Below are 21,164 nucleotides of genomic sequence, written 5' to 3'. Positions count from 1 at the left end.
TAATTTTGTTCTTTTTTGTAAGCAAAATTGGTTCCAAAAATATTCATAGCTTCACAATTGCACCGATTTTGGGTTTTTATTCCTAACAATATTTATACAGGGTGAATAAAAAGTCAAGACCCCCCCGCCCCCTATAATATTTTTCCAAGTAAATATACAGAGATATCCTTTTGGTGGTCGTGCAATCATAGCGGGAAGTTTCATTTTATGATATTGAAATTTTTGACTGTCCCCCCAAAAGGGTGGATTTGGGGGCAATTCAAATATTTTAAATATAACCCCCTTCAAGTGACACCTCATTTTGAAGTGTGTACAAAAACTTAAAGAATGATGAAAACCAGAGTACGCTATCTCTTCTCTATCCAAAATGGTAGCCTATATTATCATTACGAACCATTTTCCACAACATTTGACGGGTCTTAATATATTAAAAATATTTTGTAAATATATTCAACCAAAAAATCAAAAAAATATTTAAAAAATTTATTTTTAAGACCATTAAAAAATTGTTTCATCGACCATCAGAGCCATTTACATATAGAAATACATAAAAAATCATAATCTGTAATAAATACTAACAATAATATATTCACAATATCCATCTAAGTACACAATAATAATTTATAAGACAAAATAGGATATAAATGACTGAAATGAGGGATATTTAAAAAAATGGCTAACAATGTAAAACATTTAAATAACAATAAACAATTCTTCGGCCTTAACAGCTGTTAAAGATTGCAAAATCCGCCGCTAGAGTTATCTGCTGCTAATGTCAGTTAGTATTGTCACTTGTCAGTGTCAACAACAACAACAGAACAGAACACGTGAACACGTCAATAGTTTGTAGAGACTGACTACGACGACGCTATGTAATGTAAATAAACATAAAAAACTTGAATTGGCTACCCTAGTCCCTAGGTCTAGATTTAAATTACATTCTTTTCTTCCAAGTAGATCTTTATGTAAAACATCGTCAATTTACTTAAAACACCTCAACGGTCATTCTACTATTGTGTCGATTCTCCTGCATTATGCCTCGCTCAATCATTTATAGTGAGAAATATGGAACATCAGGAATTAGCAGCATTTATGTCAGAAATTCAAGTAAGTTAAGAACATTTTACTACAAAAAAACTTTACTCTCTGTAATGGATTCTAAACTAAAAAAACCAACAATTGAATAATTTTTCTCTTTGACTAACAAGGAGCCTTATCAAGGCTATAATGATAACTTCCCCTAGGCCTACAGTAACTTAAGTATTTAAAGAAGAAATCCAAGTGATATGATCATGTTGATGATAGGCTACCCCACTACTTTGTATTTTCAAACAAGTTTTATTTTGATCGATAACCAAACCAAGGCTGTCGTAGATTAACCAAATTCCTAACAATCGATGGCTGCACTTGAGTTTACGTCCTACACTCATTCAAATGAATATATCGATTATTTCATTTGATATATCAAGTTTGGTTATTAGTTAGGTTTAAAAGCTTACCTAACTAACCGAATGAAATAATTGATATATCGAATAATCTATAGCCTATTAGGCTATCAATAACTTATTTTTCATTCAAATGAGAGTAGGACGTAAACTAAAATGCAGCCCAATCGATTATAAACGATGCAGTCGGAGTTCTTCCCAAACTTTACTGAGGCCTAACTTAAAGTTCAGGACACTAAATGTTAATTTGACATTTAAAAAACTAAACAATTAGGATTAGGCTTAGATAAAGGAAATCCATGGCTTAGTTATGTAGGCTATCTCTATTATCTACAAAAGGAGGCCTAGTTAATAATGTTAACATACAATAGATGATTAATTGTGAATATTTTTGATGTTCATTTCTACTCAGAAGGTAGCAGTTCGCTTATTGAGTTAAGTGATGGTTTGGAGAGCCCCCCTCGGACAAACATCTTTTCCCGAGCTGCAGATCTATTTACTGAAGTGTTCCTTCCTCAAGGGTTTCCTGTGAGTGTTCGTGACGACTACATTAGCTACCAGATCTGGGACACTGTCCAGGTAAATCAACAAATGGAAACATAGGTGTAGTGTTTACTTAGGCTAAGTATGGTAACTTACACTAGAAAAATTACACATGAACCTAATAAGTTTATGCAAAATTATTTAAGTTGTGTAGTTTCTGAGAGCTGCCTCTTTTGTTATCTCAAACAACTGCTGTTCATGTAGGCCTGAAATAACTGCAATGAAAACATTTTAGTGAAAAGATTAACATAACACATGAATTCTCGTGTCACATGTGTCATTTAATTTGATTGATGTGTGTCAATCAATTTTAAAATCTTGTTAAGTGTTTTTATTAGTGTCACAGAAAACCTAAAAAAATTATTAAATGCAAACTTGGTTGTATAGGTACTTGACTGATATGTAGGCCTAATGAGTGATATGAATAGTTGCGTAAGTTAGCTCAGTGGCTATAGTTAGTGGTTATGGTTAGCTTGGCGATTATGCCTAGTACCTATGTAGGCCCTAATCAAAAGGTCATCGGTTCAATTCTGAAATAAGTGTATAGCTTTTTGACGTTGTGAATCTCCCAGCTCTCCTTAATCATTGGGCTTTTAATAAATAATGATCCTGGCTAATGAAACCGCTGGGGGTGTCATTCTTCACTCTTGGGTTAAAATATACGTACCTAGGTGGTGTCTCCATCTCAATTGATGATGATTCATATGGTCTAGGCCTATATGAAAAGTGAATCAAAAATCAATTTGGCACAGGCATTCTGCAGTACGATATCTGGCATCCTGACGACACATGCTGTAATGAAGAGCGTAGGAGTGGGAGACGCAACTGCCACAGCCCTCAGTGCTACAATCACGTGGGTGTTGAAAGATGGAATTGGAATGATTGGCAGAATCATTTTTGCCTGGTGGAAGGGGTAAGGTAATTCTCCCATGTTAAATTTTTGGTAGGACGGTAGATCTCTAAGGCTAAATTCTTCATTATCACTTCGAGGCTATGTAGATTACTAAGAATATAGTCTTAAGTTGTATCGGGTCTTTTTAGTAACCAGAGCTAGGCGTGTCTAATGTATTTCACGTTTTTTAGTCTCCAAACAAAGTTTATTTCTTATTCACACTTCCTTAAAATTATCTTTGTAATTGAGAGGCTAAAAAGAGCATAGTGTATCCCTATGGCCTATGTTTTTCATTCTTTCAAAAACTATTCCTGGTTTTGGTAACCGATTGAGCCTATTTACCTGTGGCAGGCACGCACTAGACACGGATGCCAAAAAGTGGCGTTTGTTTGCCGACATAGTCAACGACGCAGCTATGTTCCTAGAACTTCTGTTGCTGCCGATGTTTCCCCAACACCCGACGCAGGTGCTTTGTCTGACTACATCAATGAAAGGCATTGTGGGAGTAGCAGGGGGCGCAAGCCGGGCTGCCATCACACAACACCATGTAAGTTAGTTGTTTCAGTACTGCGTAATTTATAGAGGTACTAAAAGTCCCTTTAAAACTTGGATTAAGAGTGAAGGAAAGAGATACACAACAAACTTATCGTAGAAAAGAGTTACAGTCAGTTGAAAGCACACTACAAGTTCACAGCATCAGGGCCGGATCTAAGAATAGGCAACATAGGCGCGCGCCTTAAAGCTAGGGTTTCCAAGATCACGCCAGCGTGATCTGTCCGGCGTGATGTCCGTTGGCGATAATTTTTGTCCGGCGGATGTCCGATGAAGTTTAGCGTGAGAGTGGTTTGCAAGAAAGCGGACATTCACAGTTTTTTCACATTTTTACAAAGAATCCTCACAGAGTCCTACACTTGTCCGCTCGGCGTGCACGCCAGAAATGACTTGGGTCATTTCCAGCGTGCCACGCTCTGGACTCACGCCGGACAGATAGCGGGAAAACTCATGTCCGGCGTGATCGCTCGCGCTTGGAAACCGCAACCCATATAAAAGCACGGCTTCAATTTAAACTTGATTACGTAATCACGCTTGTCCACTCACACTGTCCGCCCGGCGTGATCTTGGAAACCCTAGCTTAAGGCCTCAATGCCATTAAGGGGGGTGTACCACAATTAGGCCTACATTTTACAAATAAATATCACTGGTATGTTATTATCGTAAATACTACAATGTAGCAGTATGTGGCTATAAATTGTTTAGTGTGGGAGTGCTCACCATCAATAAAACACAACTCAAAATGAAAGATGTTCACGACTTCTACGCAATCACAGGAGAAACATGACTGATTTGAATGCTATTTACAATTTTTTCCACCCATACCAGCCATTGTTGAGCTCTGACTCGGAAAAACATGGGTCGCGTTTGTATATACACCTACTTTATTGAGAAAAGTCAAGATGAAACACTATTCCCACCCACGACGCCATAGTAAATACTTGATACAAGACATCTAAAATACTAAATATTTCTTTGTTCTTTTCTCGTTAACTTACCACATTTTGTTTACTTTTAATACTTCTAAAATGGCGACCATACAAAGTTAGGTATTTTAATCCAAGTATGAATGGATATAAGTGCAGGATGAGTGATACGATCTTGTAGTCTTTTTGTTGCTACCGAGACCTACAATAACGTGACTAAATTCATTATATCAAAATTGTCTAATAATATCCTAAAACTTCTCATCTTTAGTATGAACATTATGTTTTAAGTGGTAAAGTTTTATAGTTATGTTTGTTATTGTTAGGCCAATAAACACAATTTATTTAGTTTGAATTCCCTTTAAAATTGCCGTTTTGCTAATTTACTATTTTCATCACATTTTCCCAGACCGCTTCCATTGGTGGATGGGGTATTCTTAACTCCCAAACCACACCACTAGTGGCCCAGGGCCAATCACAGGGGGAACCTAGAAGCATGTAAGCCTATTTTATAAATCCGGCCCTGCATAGTACAATTATTAAAGTTTTTCGTTCCTACAAGGGGGGGGGGGGGCTTCTTCAGAAAAATTAGAATTACCTACTACTTCCTTTTGAAGAAGCACTCCTTGTAAGGGCGAAATGTCTAGTTAATTGTGCGGCGAACTTTTTGTCTGCTTTTAACTTGCCCATCTTGAGCTGTAGGTGGACTATCCTCTTTAAAAAAATTAGATATGACGGGGAAAACAATAAGTTCTCCAGGAATATGATACCCTTTACTTCACATTCTACACTCATCCTTTGCGCATATTTGGGTTATACACACATAGGTGGCATCCCCATCTTAAAAGATAATGATATCTAAACCTAGACCTCACCCCATGATAAAAACCATACCTACTATACTTTTACTATAGTTAAACAATGTATTTATACTTTCAATGATTATTAAGTTAGCCCTTCGGGAGCGAGCTGGTGTTGTGGTTAGAGCGCGGGACTTAAGTCCCAGAGGTCCCGGGTTCAAACCCCACCAAGTCACCAATGGATTTTATCTAAGAGATACTGCCGCAACCCCTAGGTCTAGCCTGAAGTAATGTGAAAAACAACCCTGGGCTCGTGCCTAGCGTCCTAGGACAAAAAAAAGTTGGCTTAACCTTTAACAAAATGAACAAATTGATTAAAAGTACATTTTTTGGTTGTTATAACAGACCAATCATCTTCACCTGTTTGTCAGGGCACTGTCAATTACACTTACTAAGCTACAGAGTATCAGACGGGATCTAATTTTGTAATGTTTCGCACAGTGAGTCTTAACGCCACTTCTTGTTGAGCAGGCCATCAGAGGCAACAACGGGGACGTGTCAGCTAAAGACGGCAGCCAGGAGACTTGTGTAAACCTCATGGCTTCCACTGTGGGAATGGCTCTTCTCACATACACCGAGGATGCAACGTGAGTAATTCAATGAAAAAAAAGTTCTAGGTTGTAGAGTTGGACGTTTTCTAATGTAATAGGATAAATATGCAATACTAATACTTAAGTGTGGCCTATTACCTTGGAAATATATTACTGAGAATACCCTATTATTTTTGTAACGTCATCTGAAATGTTAGAATGAGCGAGTGAAATAATACTGATTAAGTCTCACAGAATTTTTATTCATTTTCAATGCTTCGCACACCCCTACAAACGGTAAACTGCACTGTTCAGGGACAGAACACAGAACTCACATACACAATCAAATTTACTTGGTAATATTCCTCCAATTCACTAGTTTGGGTCTCTGGATTGTCCAGCCTTTTCGTAGATCCCAAGGCTGCCGGATTATTGAAGCACTTTACTAATACTTTTCCCTTTAAGCCAGAAACAAAGTGATATTTGATTGACATTGACAACTAAAAAAAATTGATGCTTTGGTAGTATCCACTATACTTTTGATACTTTCAAGACTGTTAAGATGTTTGCTACCAATCCCCACATATATGGGACGCTGCGGTCATTGCCACGGACCGAGATACAGTATACCTTTTAATATTATGCATCTATACCGGGTGTCACTTGGTTCACAGTACTTGCAGCCTGGGGGCCAGTGATGCAGCAAAGTAAAAAAACTGTTTTGGCAACTAACTATCATATGATTTCACTAATCATCTTATCCACAGACGAAGTGACGCATATGTGCAACAGTCATCTCTGTAGACCACTGCAAAGAATTCAGGGCCTTCAAGTAGACCGTTACGAAGATATAACCTTTTTAATAAAATTGGGACACCGATGCAAATATGTGACAACAGTCTGTGGGTAGAAACCGGCCATCGCATATGTGCATTGCTGGTCCATATGAATGAAAAATATTGTACTATTGTGGTACTGTCGCGAATGTGTTTATTAACAAATAAAAGTCTTCTACAGTAGAACTCAACTATCCGAACTCCAACTTATCTGAATCGCTTCCAAATCACTTGTATAAAGAATTTTAAAAACTTAAAACCACAGTAATAAGAATTGTTATTAAAGAGGGCAGAAGCCTTGATTGAAGCAAAATACAAAACCTTTCCCGCGGTCATGTAGATCATCGTCTCCAGCGGTGACGTAAAATCATAATCGTTGTGCGATAGCAGCAAAAGCGTGAATATTTGGATCGCGGCTTTTGCGGTGGTAATAGTAAAACTCACCTCCAACTCTGCCACTTTTCCTTAAAACACCCCTGAATTTCAATGAAAATCTGATTGTCCAAATGTGCTACAGTTCAAATTGATTCGGACAGTTGAAGTTTCTACTGTACTTCCAAGTGCCTAACATTAAGAATGTAAATTAAGGTCTCGATCTACCATCCACTACTCCTGTTGTATAGGTCAGTGTGGCTGTTGTTCTCCGTTGTGACATTGCTTCACCTGGTGGCCAACTATAAGGCAGTAAGGTCGTTGGCTTTGGTCACCTTCAACAGTGAGAGACTTTGTTTGTATCTACACAAGTACTTGACTACCGAGAACTCATTCAGTCCACGACAAGTCAACCAATGGGAGTCGGTGTTTGTTGGATTTTCTTATGGAGGTAGATTGAATAGTGATAGTATAAAACCACTAATCTAGCTATACCAAAAGCAGTGGCGGTCCCAGGATTTCATTTCGAGGGAGGGGGATGAACACCGGGGGGTTGGGTGGTATGGAATATCTCCCTGAAAAAAGGAGGGTCCGCCCCGCCCCCCTGGGAAAAAAATGTGGAATTTAAAGCCTAAAATGTATTTTTATACGTATTTTAGCTCTTAAATATGCTCAAGCTAACAGTATTTATGTTAGCTAATAAAATAAAAATATTTCGGGAGGGGGATATATACCTCCCATCCCCTCCCCTGGGACCGCCACCGACCAAAAGTCTGCGACTGAAATCGGATACTAGTTGTAGGGGAATGAATGAATGAGAATGAGAATTTTATTGGTCTTTTAAACATGCAGTTACATGGAATCAGACAATTCATTTATAATAATCATCTGGTAACAATCAGTTAGGATCTACTTCAAACTTCAGACTTCCAATAGCTGTAGGAATTTCAAAAAATTCTTTTATAGCATACAAAGGATGCGCCAATAACAATTCTCGCAGATTCCGTTTAAACTGACGAATCTCCAGGTTTCGTGCTGAATAAAGCAAAGCATTAAATAGTTTTATTACTAAGATATCACAGTTTAGTTGAGTTTTTCTAAGTCTATCATAAGGTATATCTATTAGATGTTTATTTCTTGTGTCATGCTCATGCACCTCGGCTCTAGTTACTACATTCCCAATACTATTTTCCTTAAACTTAACTAAAACATCAAAAATAAACAAGCTGTAAACAGTCATCAGTTTCTCATATACAAATAAGGGTTTGCAATGAGCGTCATAAGAAGCATCAGATATTAACCTAATTGCCTTCTTCTGAATAGGTAAGATACTTTTAACATCAGTTGCACTGCCCCCATAGGCTTAGGCCGTATAAAATTATGCTTTGAAAAAATGCAACATAGGCTATTTTTTAAGTATTGTTTGGGAACATTTACCTTCAAATTTAATAAATGTACAACTCTTGATAATTTGCTGCATGTCACTGCAAAATGAGCATCCCATAACAACTTATTATCTAGGGTTAAGCCAAGTAATTTAACATGATTGGAATCATTGATAGGTCTATCGCCTATCTGCCTTAGAGAAAAAAATCAGACTTTGAGTTTTGGCATTTAAAAAGAGATAGTTTGCATGGAAACAGATAGCTGATTGTTCCAAGGAGTGTGACATATCCCCTGTTAGCATGGCTTCATCTTTATCTGTACACGGAAGAGTAGTGTCATCTGCGTAGGTAGCTAATGACAGTTGCGTCAGTGTTATGACTTAGATTTTTTTTTTAATCTAAATATTAGCAGAAATTGGCAGTGGAAAAGTTCATTTTTAAAAATAATAGTGTGTTTTAAAGACAGACGTTGTGGTGAAAAATTATAAGGTTCTGATATTTTAGTTAAGTAAACTATAGTAGAGTCCGGCTATTAATAACAGTTCTATTTCAAAAATCTTAACTTAAGTTTGGAAATTTTGAATGTTTTTAAGACTTTAGTCGAAGATTACTATGTCACCGAAGCTACCCACATCATCACAAAAATCGGGAAAGCTTGCAATGTCACTGCGAACATCGAAGGAGCTAGCAATATCGCCAAAAAATTGTCCAAAGTTTGAAATATTAATGTGTTGTTGGCAATGTTAATAACAATGCCAAGAACATTGAAAATTCTAGAGATGAGTTTGTGACCGTCAGCAAGGCAATCAATGTTGCTGCAATTGGTAATGTTAGTGATGTTGCCTGAAACTTTGCGGAATACAGTGATGATGTCACAAAATTAACAATACCTCCACGAAACAATAAACAGTAAATGTCGGCTTAGGTATGAATATAACCACTATCATTGGCAAAGCTATTAAGTTTCCGTGGCCAATAGGGATCAAATGTTGCAACAACATTGTCATCTTAGGTGAATGTGGCAACTTTGTTGTCATCTCCCGCAAACGCTGCAACATCGTCACCACAAGTAGACAATTGTCCTATAGCTTACCTTTTCCTTTCCAGTTTTTACAACAAAAATTACTTATTTTTACTCTAACCCCTATAGCCATCGATACCCATATAAACATAATTGAGTTTTGGACGGAAATATCCGTGTTAGGTCCCTGTAAACCCAAAAAAGTGGTATTTGAAGTGATGTGTGTGGATGTGTACAGAGCTACAGACAACTGGTTCAATATTGATGAAATTTTATATGTACTGGCCCTGTTATGTTCCCGGGGGGATTTTCATTATTATAAATTTTTATTTTTTATTGTGATTTACTCATAAAAACTTATAGCATAACGGAAAAATCTGATTTTTACAATAAACGGCTATATGGATTTTAATTTTAATTTAGTTTGTTATAGCCATTAAAAAAAAAACCATAAAATAACTGCACAACCCAAAACGCTATAAAAATAACAGATCAAAAGTTATCACAATTTTTGTGATGTTTCCCATAAAATGTTACTAAGATTGAAAGCACGCTTGGAGACACTATTAATTAATTCCCACCTCCCCATATACCAAATTTCATCAAAATAGTACTACAGGCGTAGTCTGTAGCTCTGTGCACATCCACACATAATTTTTATGTGAAGCTAATAATGAGAGAGATTTCTGTCAGTTTGCTGATCGTTTATTTTCTTGGTTCTAGCCAAGGATCTGTGTGGGTTTCACGTGAAGCTGGGCTGCAGCGTGAAACACTTGGTACAGTCTGGTGTGATGACTAGTGAGGAGTTGCTGGTCGTGTCCAATATGTTCCGACACAGACTGTACCTGTTGTTGCCTCACCGTAGGACTCGCACAGTCTATGTGCTGTTTGCCAGTGGTGCCACTACGCTGGACGTGCTGCAGGCTTACTTTCATAGTGTGTTGGTAGCACTGACCATTGCTCTAGTGGATAATGTTCCAATTGTGAGTTTTCAATGTTTTCCACAACTAAAGTAAGTTACAAAAGAACCCCTTATTTCCATCTTCGGTTTTACCTGTCCTCATTTCATTGGGCACTTCTTGGAAGGCAATATCAAAACATATTTCTCACAGCCTACAGACTTGTATTTCTGGATCGGCAGGAATTGGGTGGTAGTGAAAAGACTTTTGTGGGAAAGATTTTAGACCAGTGATCTCATGTCTAAATACAATGCTCTCCCAAAGTTATGTAAAATATTTGGGTTAGTTGCATTAGACGTATATAGGATGCATTAGGCATTCCTAATTTAACACGTTGTAGGGGACACCGGAAAACCCGTTTTCCAGACTGGGCTCGGTCCAGAGAAGTTTGGATAAGGCTTACTTAACCTCTTCTGTACCCTACTAAGAGTCTCTAGTTGTGTTTTTGGATGTGTTCAGAGTTACAGATTACACTGTGGTCCGATTTTGACAAACAATTTAATTTGATATGTGGGTACCTCTCTATAATAACTCCATGTGTTTTTTTCATTTTTAAAATTTTGATTTGTCCATAAAATTACAGAACAATTTAAATTTCACTAAAACGGTTTGAACAATTTTTATTACAATTTAGCATGTAACGTTCCTTTTGATTCTAAAAATGAAGTACAACCCCCGAGGCTGTAAAAATTATGGTAAAAAAAGTTTTTCACAATTGTTTTGATTTGTGAAAATATAATTACTCCCACCGCTTAAGGGTAATTGAATAGCTAACAGGAGAAAGTATGTCTCAGTTTGCCGATACCGTTTATTTTTACATTCAGATAAGCTTGTTATCGCTACAGCAATCCTCCAACTGTTTGGTGTACACAATCCTCCAACACAAAAAATGTTTGGTGGGTCAGTGACTCAGTTGATATCAAGATGGACTCAGTGTAAGCCAGTAATGTTGTAGGTTCGATGCCAGAGCTACCATTATTATTTATCAGTAGTTATTCATTTAGTTAATTCTTGTATTTTTACAGTTCAACCCCAAGCTTTACTGGGTACGTTCCTAGCACTACTACGTAGGACAGGCATGATGTTAAAAAAAGGTGCCAACCTCTTTGATTCATGTCACTTTTTGTCTCTTAATTGGTTTTTGTCTCCCATTCAGAAGATCGACAGAGAAATAAGCAAAAGCAAAATCCTAACGAGTGTTGAGGCTGGATTGAAGAAGCTGAACACTTCCAAGTTTGCGGGCTTTCCAATAGAAGCGGTTTCTGTTACCAATGATATTGTAGACAGAGAGTTCAAGAAGTTCCACCAAGGTATTTTAAGTGGAGGTAAGGCCCATTTAATATTGTGTCCAAGTAAGAAACTGCTTAATTATTTTTGGTTTATCAATAAAATCTATGTAAATATGTAATTGTGAAAATAGTCCAACACAATTTTATCATAACTTGTGGAAAAACCAAATTATTTACAATAGAACCTCTTTAATCCGAACTAATTGGGACCAGGGGTAGTTCGGACTATTGAATAGTTCGGATTACAGAACATATTGTTGTTTTTACATAAAAACTAGGAAAAAATTATTTTTTTTACATAACTAGGGAAAGTGAAAAATGCTTTATAAAGTAAAATTTGGTGTTTATTTAATACTGTAGTAAACATGGGGAATAAACAGTACTGTACATTAGAATTGAAATAATTACGGTGCGTATATCAATAAATACAGTACCTATACAATAAAGAACCACTGTACTGTGTATAGAGTACAGCAATGAGGCGTTTGGATTAGTGAATGTTCGGATTACAGGGGTTCGGATTAAAGAGGTACCACTGTACATTGTATAGTGTGTTACGCTACAAGGGAAGAAGGTGTTTATGGTAGCCTACAAGTTTGATGATTCCGTGGGAAGCTTATGAAACGTGCAATTTCATGTACCGCCAACTCCTTCCCTTTCTACGACGGTCTAATAAGAGTACAGAAAAAGCAGCTGCTTACCATGACGTATGACACAAAATATTTGTAACTATTTTTTAGGTTGGAGCACAGACAGCCACAGTTTACTGGTAGAAGAATGGAGGGGAAGTTGGCATGATTCAGGCTCCGCAGAACCAACTAAGGATAAATAATGTTTTGTTGTTATTATTAAATTTAATTTCTTATACTCCTTGGCTTTGTTTGTACAATCTGTGGCTAAACCCATTCTTCTATGGCTGTATTTATGTGTAAAATGTCCAAACTTGTAGCGTATATAGTAACAAATACCCTCGGCAACGGCTAAGATTAGAGCTACCCAATTTATTTAAGATCATCGGTTCACCAAAAGTTGTTGAATACGAGGTGAACATGATAACAGCAAATGAAACGCAATGTGTATTATTAAACATGTTATAATTTAATCACATCATAAATACATTTGGCCACATCTTTGGCACAACTATTTAGGCTTGTCTGCCTCAAAAATGCCACAAAATAAGGCACTAGAAATGGCACATTGTCTCTCAGCTGAGCCAAAGTTCCTAACAACCTAACTAATTCTAAAATAGTCACACCTCCGAGTAAAAAACAGAAAACAATATCACATCACACAAATTCATCCTCATAACACACACTTTCATAACTTAATATTAAACAGAATAAGATGGTCTCACAAAACTAACTATTCATAGGAATAAATTAAACATGAGTATTTTAGCGTTCCGAGTGAAAAAGCAAACATATCCAATACTCAAAAGTTACTTAACTGTACATAGCTTTAGTCTAATTAAGTCACACTGGTTAGCTTTCATAATTATTGTTTGTCCCTACAAGGAATGTTTTTCCAGTGCGATTCAAAACTAAAATCACTGGATGAAACTTCCGGATCATAAATTAGTTAAAAGTTAAAACAAAACTCCAAGGTGCTAAGTCATCGTACACTATTCGATAAGCAGTCTTACGATATTTTGCTGCGCAAAATCTCTTACATAACAATATTTACATTTAAATTAGTCATACAAAACACTAACAGTATCTAAACACTTTAGCTATCAACTATCAACATTGGACTAGGTAGTCACTGTTAGTAAATCCTTAAACAGGGTAACATGTTACATGATAAAACTGGATAGGTTAAACACGGCAAGGTTTCAGGTAGGCTCGTTAACTTCCTCAACTTATGATTGATTTTAGTTTTAATTTAGACACGTTTTACTCGACAGGCCAATAAGTATGTAAATGTACATACAAAATAAATTTGCATAAGCAAACCACATAACAAACTCTTTAAACCATGTTAATTTGGACCGTTTGAAACCTTGCCCGTGTGAGAGTTCAACAAAGCCCAGGGCAGTAGTAGACCATAGCTTCGGACGGTAACTTCCACTCAGACGCTCGTAGTTCAATCAACTGGAGAAGAGTTGGCTTCAACAACTTATCCACCTTGTTTGTGAGAAAAACATCTCGCATGATGCAAAATAGTTGGTCCATCTCTTGGGGAAAAGTTTGTTCGATGTCCTTTCCGATAGACACCAGTATAAAATACATGCAGTCAACCTGTAATCGTAACATAAATGAGTATAGGAACTTGGGTGTTTTTTTCAGTTTCTATGACGTAGGCTCTTGCCTGGAACTATTTTAGACATTACTTCAAGGCCTAGAGGGTTGCGGCATTATCACTTTAATAAAAATCGGTGATTTGCAAGATATTACTAGGACCTCGGGGACCGATGTTCCACGCTCTACCACTAGGTCAAGTCCTGACGCATGCCTGACGAGCATACACATTGTCCTGCCTGTGTACACATCACGATAGGATGGTTCTGGGAAAAATAGTGTTAAATAACAGTCAACTCATGTTTTGTTTTAAGATTTACTGTGATGGTGAATCTGTGTAGTGTTTTAGCGAATTTCCCATATAGGGAATAAGCTATTACCGTAGTACTCATGGTAAGACCTGGACGCGGGACCGATTTTTTTTTTCGTTTTGAGGTCCCTAGAGGCCAAAAACACCATCCATTCAAATTCATATATATATATATATAAAAGGCAAAGCCCTCACTGACTCACTCATTCACTCACTCATCACTAATCCTCCCACTTCCCATTTATCTAGGAGGTTGAAATTCGGTACACCGATTCTTTGGACATTAAATAGGAAAACTAAGTAGTTTTTATTCTGATCGGGCTTTCGGGCTCCGCCCCAGTGGCTCTGGAGTTTCCCATGTTAACCTTATGAGTACTCATATTTAAATGGAATTAAAGAATCTTAACAGCTGTTTCAATTAAACAAGTTGGTTCTGTTCTATGATGTCCAATAGCATTAAAGTTACAAGGATTACCAACAGGGTGCAGCACTATTTTTTTTTTAATTCATGACGACAGCTAATGAACTTGAACCTAGAGGCGAGTTAGCATAGCAGACGAGCTAAGCTGAAGGCAAGTGAGTTCAGCGAACGAGCTCCAACCCAAAGGTGAGTGAGGGTAGCGAACGAACTTCAACCAGGACGTGATTGAGCCATGCGAACGAGCTCACTTATGAAGTTAAACGGGGCAAAGCCCGCGGGTACAGCTAGTATATATATATATATGTGTCCGTTAGCACGATAACTCGAGCAAAAATGATCCGATTTTGATGAAATTTGGTATAAACGTGTAAACCTACGTTTATTCGAACGAGTTCGCGATCCAGCATGATCGGACCATGGGAACGGGGGTTTACGGGGGGTTTTATGGGGTAAAAATAGGTTTTTCCCATTTTTGACCCAAAAAACATAAAATTTAGCAATTTCTTTCCAAACCATTTTGTAGAGCTTAAAAAAACAATTAATTTAGTATATTGAAGCGTAGTTATGCGCCTAATGGTTACGGAGAAAATTCCAAAAAATTGTAAATTTAAAATTCCCATGTTATTCTTTTGGAGAATAAGTAAACTGTTGTAGTTTGCTTGTTTATGAACATATTTTGATCAAATTTGGAAAATGTTTTTATTTCTTACTAACTATTAACATTTAAAAAAAAAACAACAGTTTTACCCTCCCTGATGCAGCAAACCTAAGTACTTGTTAAACTAATTCTATTGAAATCGGGAATAAATGTTATATTTGTAAGTAGACATTTCAGTGTAAATCAAATCAGTCAAATGGAAATTCGCTTAGTCTGCAGGTTTGCTGCGGCGGGGGTATTTTCTATCTATAGTTATGTGTTTAAAGCGGTACAACTCATACAAACTTGGCAGCGTGGACTGACATACAGTGTGTAAATTAAGTCTGGCACACATTTTTTATCTTTTTTTCTATAGTAGATAGAAGAAATCAATTTGCGGGACTGATTAATAACAAATGTTCGGCACTTTTTACAAATTTTGAAAATAAAAATTCCCTTAAGGGTAAGGGGGGGTGGGGGGTAACTAAAAATTTTCAAATGACAACCCCCATCTTGTGACCCCTCATTTTAAAGGTCATTGAAAGACAAATCCAAAGATGTGTCTGAAAAAAAATTCTTTGCACCCTATCCAAGATGGCAGTTTAAAATGTACTTAGGGTTGAACGGGTAAATTAGGTATGGCACACATTTCTTATCTTTTTTACTCTTTGTAGATAGAAGGAATTAATTTGTGGGACTGAGTAAGAACAAATGTTTGGCACTTTTTCATCATTTTGAAAAAGATTCCCCTTATGGGTAAGGTGGGGGTGTAGGGTAACTAAAAATTTTCAAATGACAACCCCCAGGATGCAAAAAAAATTTTCAGATACATCGTTAAATTTGTCTTCCAAATACCTTTAAAATGAGGGGTCACAAGATGGGGGTTGTCTTTTGAAAATGTTTAGTTACCCCCCACCCCCACCTTACCCTTAAGGGGAATTTTTTTCAAAATGATGAAAAAGTGCCAAACATTTGTTCTTACTCAGTCCCGCAAATTAATTCCTTCTATGTACAAAGAGTAAAAAAGATAAGAAATGTGTGCCATACCTAATTTACCCGTTCAACCCTAAGTACATTTTAAACCGCCATCTTGGATAGGGTGCAAAAAAATTTTTTTCAGAAACATCTTTGGATTTGTCTTCCAATGACCTTTAAAATGAGGGGTCACAAGATGGGGGTTGTCATTTGAAAATTTTTAGTTACCCCCCACCCCCACCTAACCCTTAAGGGGAATTTTTTTTCAAAATGATGAAAAAGTGCCTAACATTTGTTATTAATCAATCCCGCAAATTGATTTCTTCTATCTACTATAGAAAAAAAGATAAAAAATGTGTGCCAGACTTAATTTACACACTGTATAATAATAGACTTCACCCTCTTAGTGCTACGGTGTTGATCCACAACAATGTAGTTATTGCCAGCATCGCTAATACGATGAGAATTTTGCACTGTCAACATGATCGTTCCAAGTCAACCTCTCGTCAAGGAGTATTCCGAGTAGCCTAGTGTGGCTCAATCGATCGTTTATCGTTTCTTCTTCAACCATTACCTTAAAATAAAACATCAGGCATCTTGAAAGTAGACAAAAATTTATAACAGAAGTTTTGTTGGATTAGTGCCAAATTTGGTTTTTCAAATATTAAAATGCACAAATTTAAATCTACAAAACCTTCTATTTTTGAAGTTAAAGAGTTGTGTCGTCGGCATACTAAACTGTCCATGGTGCAGAGATGTTTCGATGTCATTGACATAAATAGGTTACAGAACATGACTGATTATTGATCCCTGAGGGACACCATTACTCTACTTAAAAGGTTTTTTAATTTAGTTGCACATTTGAATGGACAGACTCCTGTCACCGAGAAAGAATTCAAAACAATGACTCAAAACCTTAGACCCAAAACAGTCAGCAATGAGCTCAACATGGTCTTTCCTATGATTGTCTTATTCTTCTTTCTTTGCTTATTCACTTCTAATTCTATGTAAGAAGTCAAAAGCTAAAACGCACAATATTTTAGATACAATATTAATAGGATTGTCCAAACAATTGGTGTACGCTGTAATGTATGGTTATTGTAACAAACAAACATTACCTCGAGTCTGATGATCGGCTTGGACTGTAGAATGTCAATGAAACTTTTGGACAGCAGGTTCAACAGAAGCTTATGGGGTGGAAATCCGTCGTAGTGAGTCTTAAGTTGCGCTGTACTTCTCTTCAACTAAACAAAATATTGATTTTATTGTTTACCGTTTAATTTCTAGGTAATTAAAGTTTGATATTCATAAAAATAATACCCTTAACAAGTTTTCCACTTTGGTTCATCAGAAGGTTCCGTTGTTAAGTGAAATAAAGCTATTTAAGATTAGGAAACTACACATTGTAAACATTAGGCCAAGTCAATACATGTCATGAAATCTCGGTGGATGAACAATACTGTAATTTCAACAACTTAAGACTCGGCAGAAATAGGCTCACTTTGTATATTTCTGTAACAGTTACTCGTTAGTGATGGGAAATAATGTCACTGTGCAAAAATAGTCTGGAACGTTTCTTGCTTTGTCGGTTATAGGTGATAATACTATTATTTTTGTCACCTGTTACTTTCTCGTCAAGGATGTATAAGCTTGGATGCTGTTAAAAGAATCAAATCAAATACTGTAAAATCAAATCATTTATTGCCGTAAAACATACAAAACATACGTATGGCATCGTCATATTTTACAATAAATTTCTATTTACATTTACACAAGACACATTTTAGAAGACACAATCAGCATGAAATTAGCATTTTTTTCCACTCCCTTGATCTTACAGTTAAGACGTGACAAAAATAATAGCGTATTATCAGTAATCTATTACCAGGGTAATAAGTTACACACTTAAGAAACAGTATTATTTATCCTATTAAGTTAAATAACGCCCACCACTATCACGTATTGTATTGGATAGCAGCTGCCTTGACTTGTGCAACAACTTGTTTCACTTGTGGTTTAAAACGCTATTAAAACTCGGGAACAATTTTCTTAAAACGTAATGAGCTGCACCCTTTAGTTACTCACCTGGACATACATTTCGTCGAGGAAGTTCATGTAGCATCGGTAGCGGCCGCCGGTCGGGGAACGCAACAGCTTGTCTCGCTCTTGGAACGAGAGCTGACAAGTGTTCATCAACGACTCTAGAAAAGTCCCTTTCTTCTCTTTCTGAAAAATTAATTAAATGTCTGAAATAAGTAATTTGATTTATCCTAGGTACAAAAATTGTAAATGGGGGAAATAAGTAGTAGTAGTGGTTGGGTGTTGGTGGTGATCCTGGATACCAGATTTTGATTGACCAAGAAATAGCTGACATGATAAATGAAGGTAGGCTGTTGTTTTTAATAAAGTATTTTTACTACATTCACTAACTATTTTTATCGTTATATTTTAGTTTACTATATAAGCTTCTTCTGGTTTAATAGTGTAGATATTTTTTAATAGTCTGTTATACAATTTCACAGTACTGTACAATGGGCCTACTTATAAATTTTGCTATAATTCTGATTGTTTTGTATAGGCCTACGTACTAAATAGTAGCAGAAAAATAATTTATTTTTTAAACTAATCCAAGCATTTCCTTTTAGGTTACAAAGGATACAGAAACAATGGAATCTGGTTGTGACGACACAGAAAATGAGACTGATAAAAGCGACATTCTGAAGTGTTTGCGGCAGCAGACATTGATGCTGGAGAAACAAAAAAGAGCTCACCCACCCAACTGATCCTTTCAAAACGAATTAAGGAATTGGCTGCAAAAAATAACCACTATTGCAATTCAAAGACCTATCACACATTTTTAAAGCTAAAATTATGTAGTGTGATTTTTTACTGTACACATGTTGTTATTCAATATGATAGTGCTTGATCATAAATTAAGTTATTAATTCATCTCACTCAGACCCTTTTCTGTACCTTGTATAAAATATACGACTTTAAAAAGTATTTTGCTCAAATAGTGTGTGCTGGCCCTTTTATTAAAGGAAATTGGTAATTTCGATCAACCGGGTTGGAATTAGGTAATCCAGATGGGGTTCGGTTGCAATTAATCCGTATTGACGTTCTACTTTACTGGTGGTTTTCTCACCTCAATGACATTGATGCAGACCTTAGCGGCGTGCACGGCGTAGTTACGGTCACTCAAGGCTCGCTCCACAATCACGTTGGCCAGCGACATGAGGGATCGTGCCAACATCTCATTGGGATCTAACACAAAAGTCATCAGTCATTAAAAAGCAAAATAAATGAGTAAATTTAAAATAGTGGACATATTTATGTAGAATCGTATCTTACCCATAAGCCCTTTTTTTACAAGTTTTTTTAAGTCATTTAAGTTCTTTTCCCAGAAATAACAATTCACACCAAATTGGCACTAAAATTTAACCTTGAACTCTCTCTCCTGTGTACAAATATTTTAAATTATGTGGTGATTTCTTTTGCTTGATTCTTGATGTATCCAACTGAATTTCACTATATCTAACTTGACCCGATCCTCAACCGTGCTGAACTAAATGTAAAAGTGACTCACCCTTGATCGCTTGATAGAGGTCCTTCCTAATATCTTCAGTAAACGTCCCCATTCCTAGGTCACCCCCGCCAATACTGCTGCTGGTGGGGGAGGAGCCCCGCAGTGTGTCGGTTGCACTGAGGGATTTGCTGCGCTTCAGACCTGTGCCGGGGCTCTTGTGCTTGACGGGGGGCTCTTGAAAATGAACCGCTCGGGGTGTCGCCTGCAGTCATCAGTGAAAGTTTTATTTCACAAATTGTACAGTTTGGTACATGAAATAGTGTCACATTAGTCTACTTGATTTTAAAAATATTGCAAATTTACAAAAATAAGTGGTACAGTAAACTATTAATCATATTTAAAATACCTTTGACCAAGACCATAAACCCACTTAATTGAACATGATCAAATTAACATTAAATAAAACAAAGAACAATCAATGGTAAATCTTTTGTCTTAATACAATTTGAATGTACACATAAACAATTCTTGAAAGTGGTATGATAATGTGTTTCCTACATAACAAATTTTTTTCTTCTAAAATTCTAAATTGTTCTGCTACGAAACTCGGTTAACATCCCTTAACACTCAAGATCATTATACATGATGCATCATGCGTGAGGTGAATACTCACTGTCAGCGGTTGTATGTTGTTTGCTGTGATGGGGCTTGGCTGGACAACATGCAGCACATTACCACTAGATTTGGATTGCTGCAGAGGCATCATCATGGGGCCCTTCCCTCCGTAGCTCGGCCCCGCCATCATGCCGTACCCGTTCATCATCACGCTCGATGTAGATCTGAAAATACAAATGATGTAGTGCTGCTAGGCTCACGCGGACCGATCTACGGCTCAACCAATAACTAAAGAGTAATTGCGCAATATTCCAAAGGAATTATTATTATACTACTGCACTAAAATATTTTAAAATGCTCCCACCATGTAAAATTCACACTCTGTGATTTTATTTCTGAGGTCATATTTGTTAACCGCTACGCTATTGAACTCTATTGGCAGTCAACGGACGAATGAAGTAAATTATTTGGACATAAGAATTGCACACTAGAGTCAGAGTGAGTTTGTAGTCTGTCTTAAACAATTACACAAAGGATTCCATTTTAGGTCGTATATTGTCGTTTACAAAAAGCCCTAAATTTTGCATGAAGATTGCAGTGTTACTGAAAGAGTGATATGGTCGAAATAAGAGAGGTGGCTTAGGCCGGCCGCACACTGATGCGACAAAACGTCTTTCGACAAAAAGTTTTGTCGAAAGACGTCGGAAGGGATTGGCCTACCATGCAGTTAAATGGAGGCATCGCACACTGATGCGACAGAGGCTTCAGACGCGCTGTTTTGTCAGAAGACGTTTTTGGGTGTTTTAGTGATCGCCTCCAATATTTCGTCTGAA

The 21,164-nt window shown here is 36.9% G+C and overlaps 2 protein-coding genes across 2 annotated transcripts in view; one reads left to right on the top strand and one right to left on the bottom strand.

Moving 5' to 3' along the window:
- The first annotated feature begins 840 nt into the window (after nt 1-840).
- On the top strand, nt 841-12,477 carry LOC128992217 (RUS family member 1-like). Its single transcript, XM_054415686.1, has 9 exons — nt 841-1,107; nt 1,858-2,024; nt 2,741-2,901; nt 3,232-3,427; nt 5,690-5,805; nt 7,208-7,407; nt 10,086-10,345; nt 11,478-11,646; nt 12,351-12,477. Exons 1-9 carry the CDS (start codon nt 1,035-1,037, stop codon nt 12,440-12,442), a joined length of 1,434 nt encoding a protein of 477 aa, XP_054271661.1. The 5' UTR covers nt 841-1,034; the 3' UTR covers nt 12,443-12,477.
- A 210-nt stretch (nt 12,478-12,687) lies between these two features.
- The window catches only part of LOC128992233 (uncharacterized), a 33,841-nt gene continuing 25,364 nt past the window's right edge, over nt 12,688-21,164 (bottom strand). The window contains exons 6-11 of the mRNA XM_054415710.1: nt 20,390-20,555; nt 19,777-19,978; nt 19,336-19,454; nt 18,276-18,416; nt 17,309-17,434; nt 12,688-13,847 (exon numbers count right to left, since the gene is read on the bottom strand). Of these exons, the coding sequence (XP_054271685.1) occupies nt 13,626-13,847; nt 17,309-17,434; nt 18,276-18,416; nt 19,336-19,454; nt 19,777-19,978; nt 20,390-20,555 (976 nt within the window). The 3' untranslated portion in view covers nt 12,688-13,625. The remainder of the gene's footprint in view (nt 13,848-17,308; nt 17,435-18,275; nt 18,417-19,335; nt 19,455-19,776; nt 19,979-20,389; nt 20,556-21,164) is intronic.

Source organism: Macrosteles quadrilineatus, unplaced genomic scaffold, assembly GCF_028750875.1.
Source record: "Macrosteles quadrilineatus isolate MER2022 unplaced genomic scaffold, UCM_ALF_1.0 Scaffold_1__1_contigs__length_201487025, whole genome shotgun sequence".
NCBI lineage: Eukaryota > Metazoa > Arthropoda > Insecta > Hemiptera > Cicadellidae > Macrosteles > Macrosteles quadrilineatus.
The sequence above is the reverse complement of the archived record's forward strand: the minus strand, read 5'-3'. Positions and strand labels throughout refer to the sequence as shown.

Bases quoted from the DNA above. Each gene is read 5' to 3' on its own strand.
- LOC128992217 (XM_054415686.1), top strand. From the start codon at position 1,035: ATGCCTCGCTCAATCATTTATAGTGAGAAATATGGAACATCAGGAATT. The intron at 5,806-7,207 runs GTGAGTAATTCA...CCTGTTGTATAG, and splicing joins ACATACACCGAGGATGCAAC to GTCAGTGTGGCTGTTGTTCT. The intron at 7,408-10,085 runs GTAGATTGAATA...TCTTGGTTCTAG, and splicing joins TGTTGGATTTTCTTATGGAG to CCAAGGATCTGTGTGGGTTT.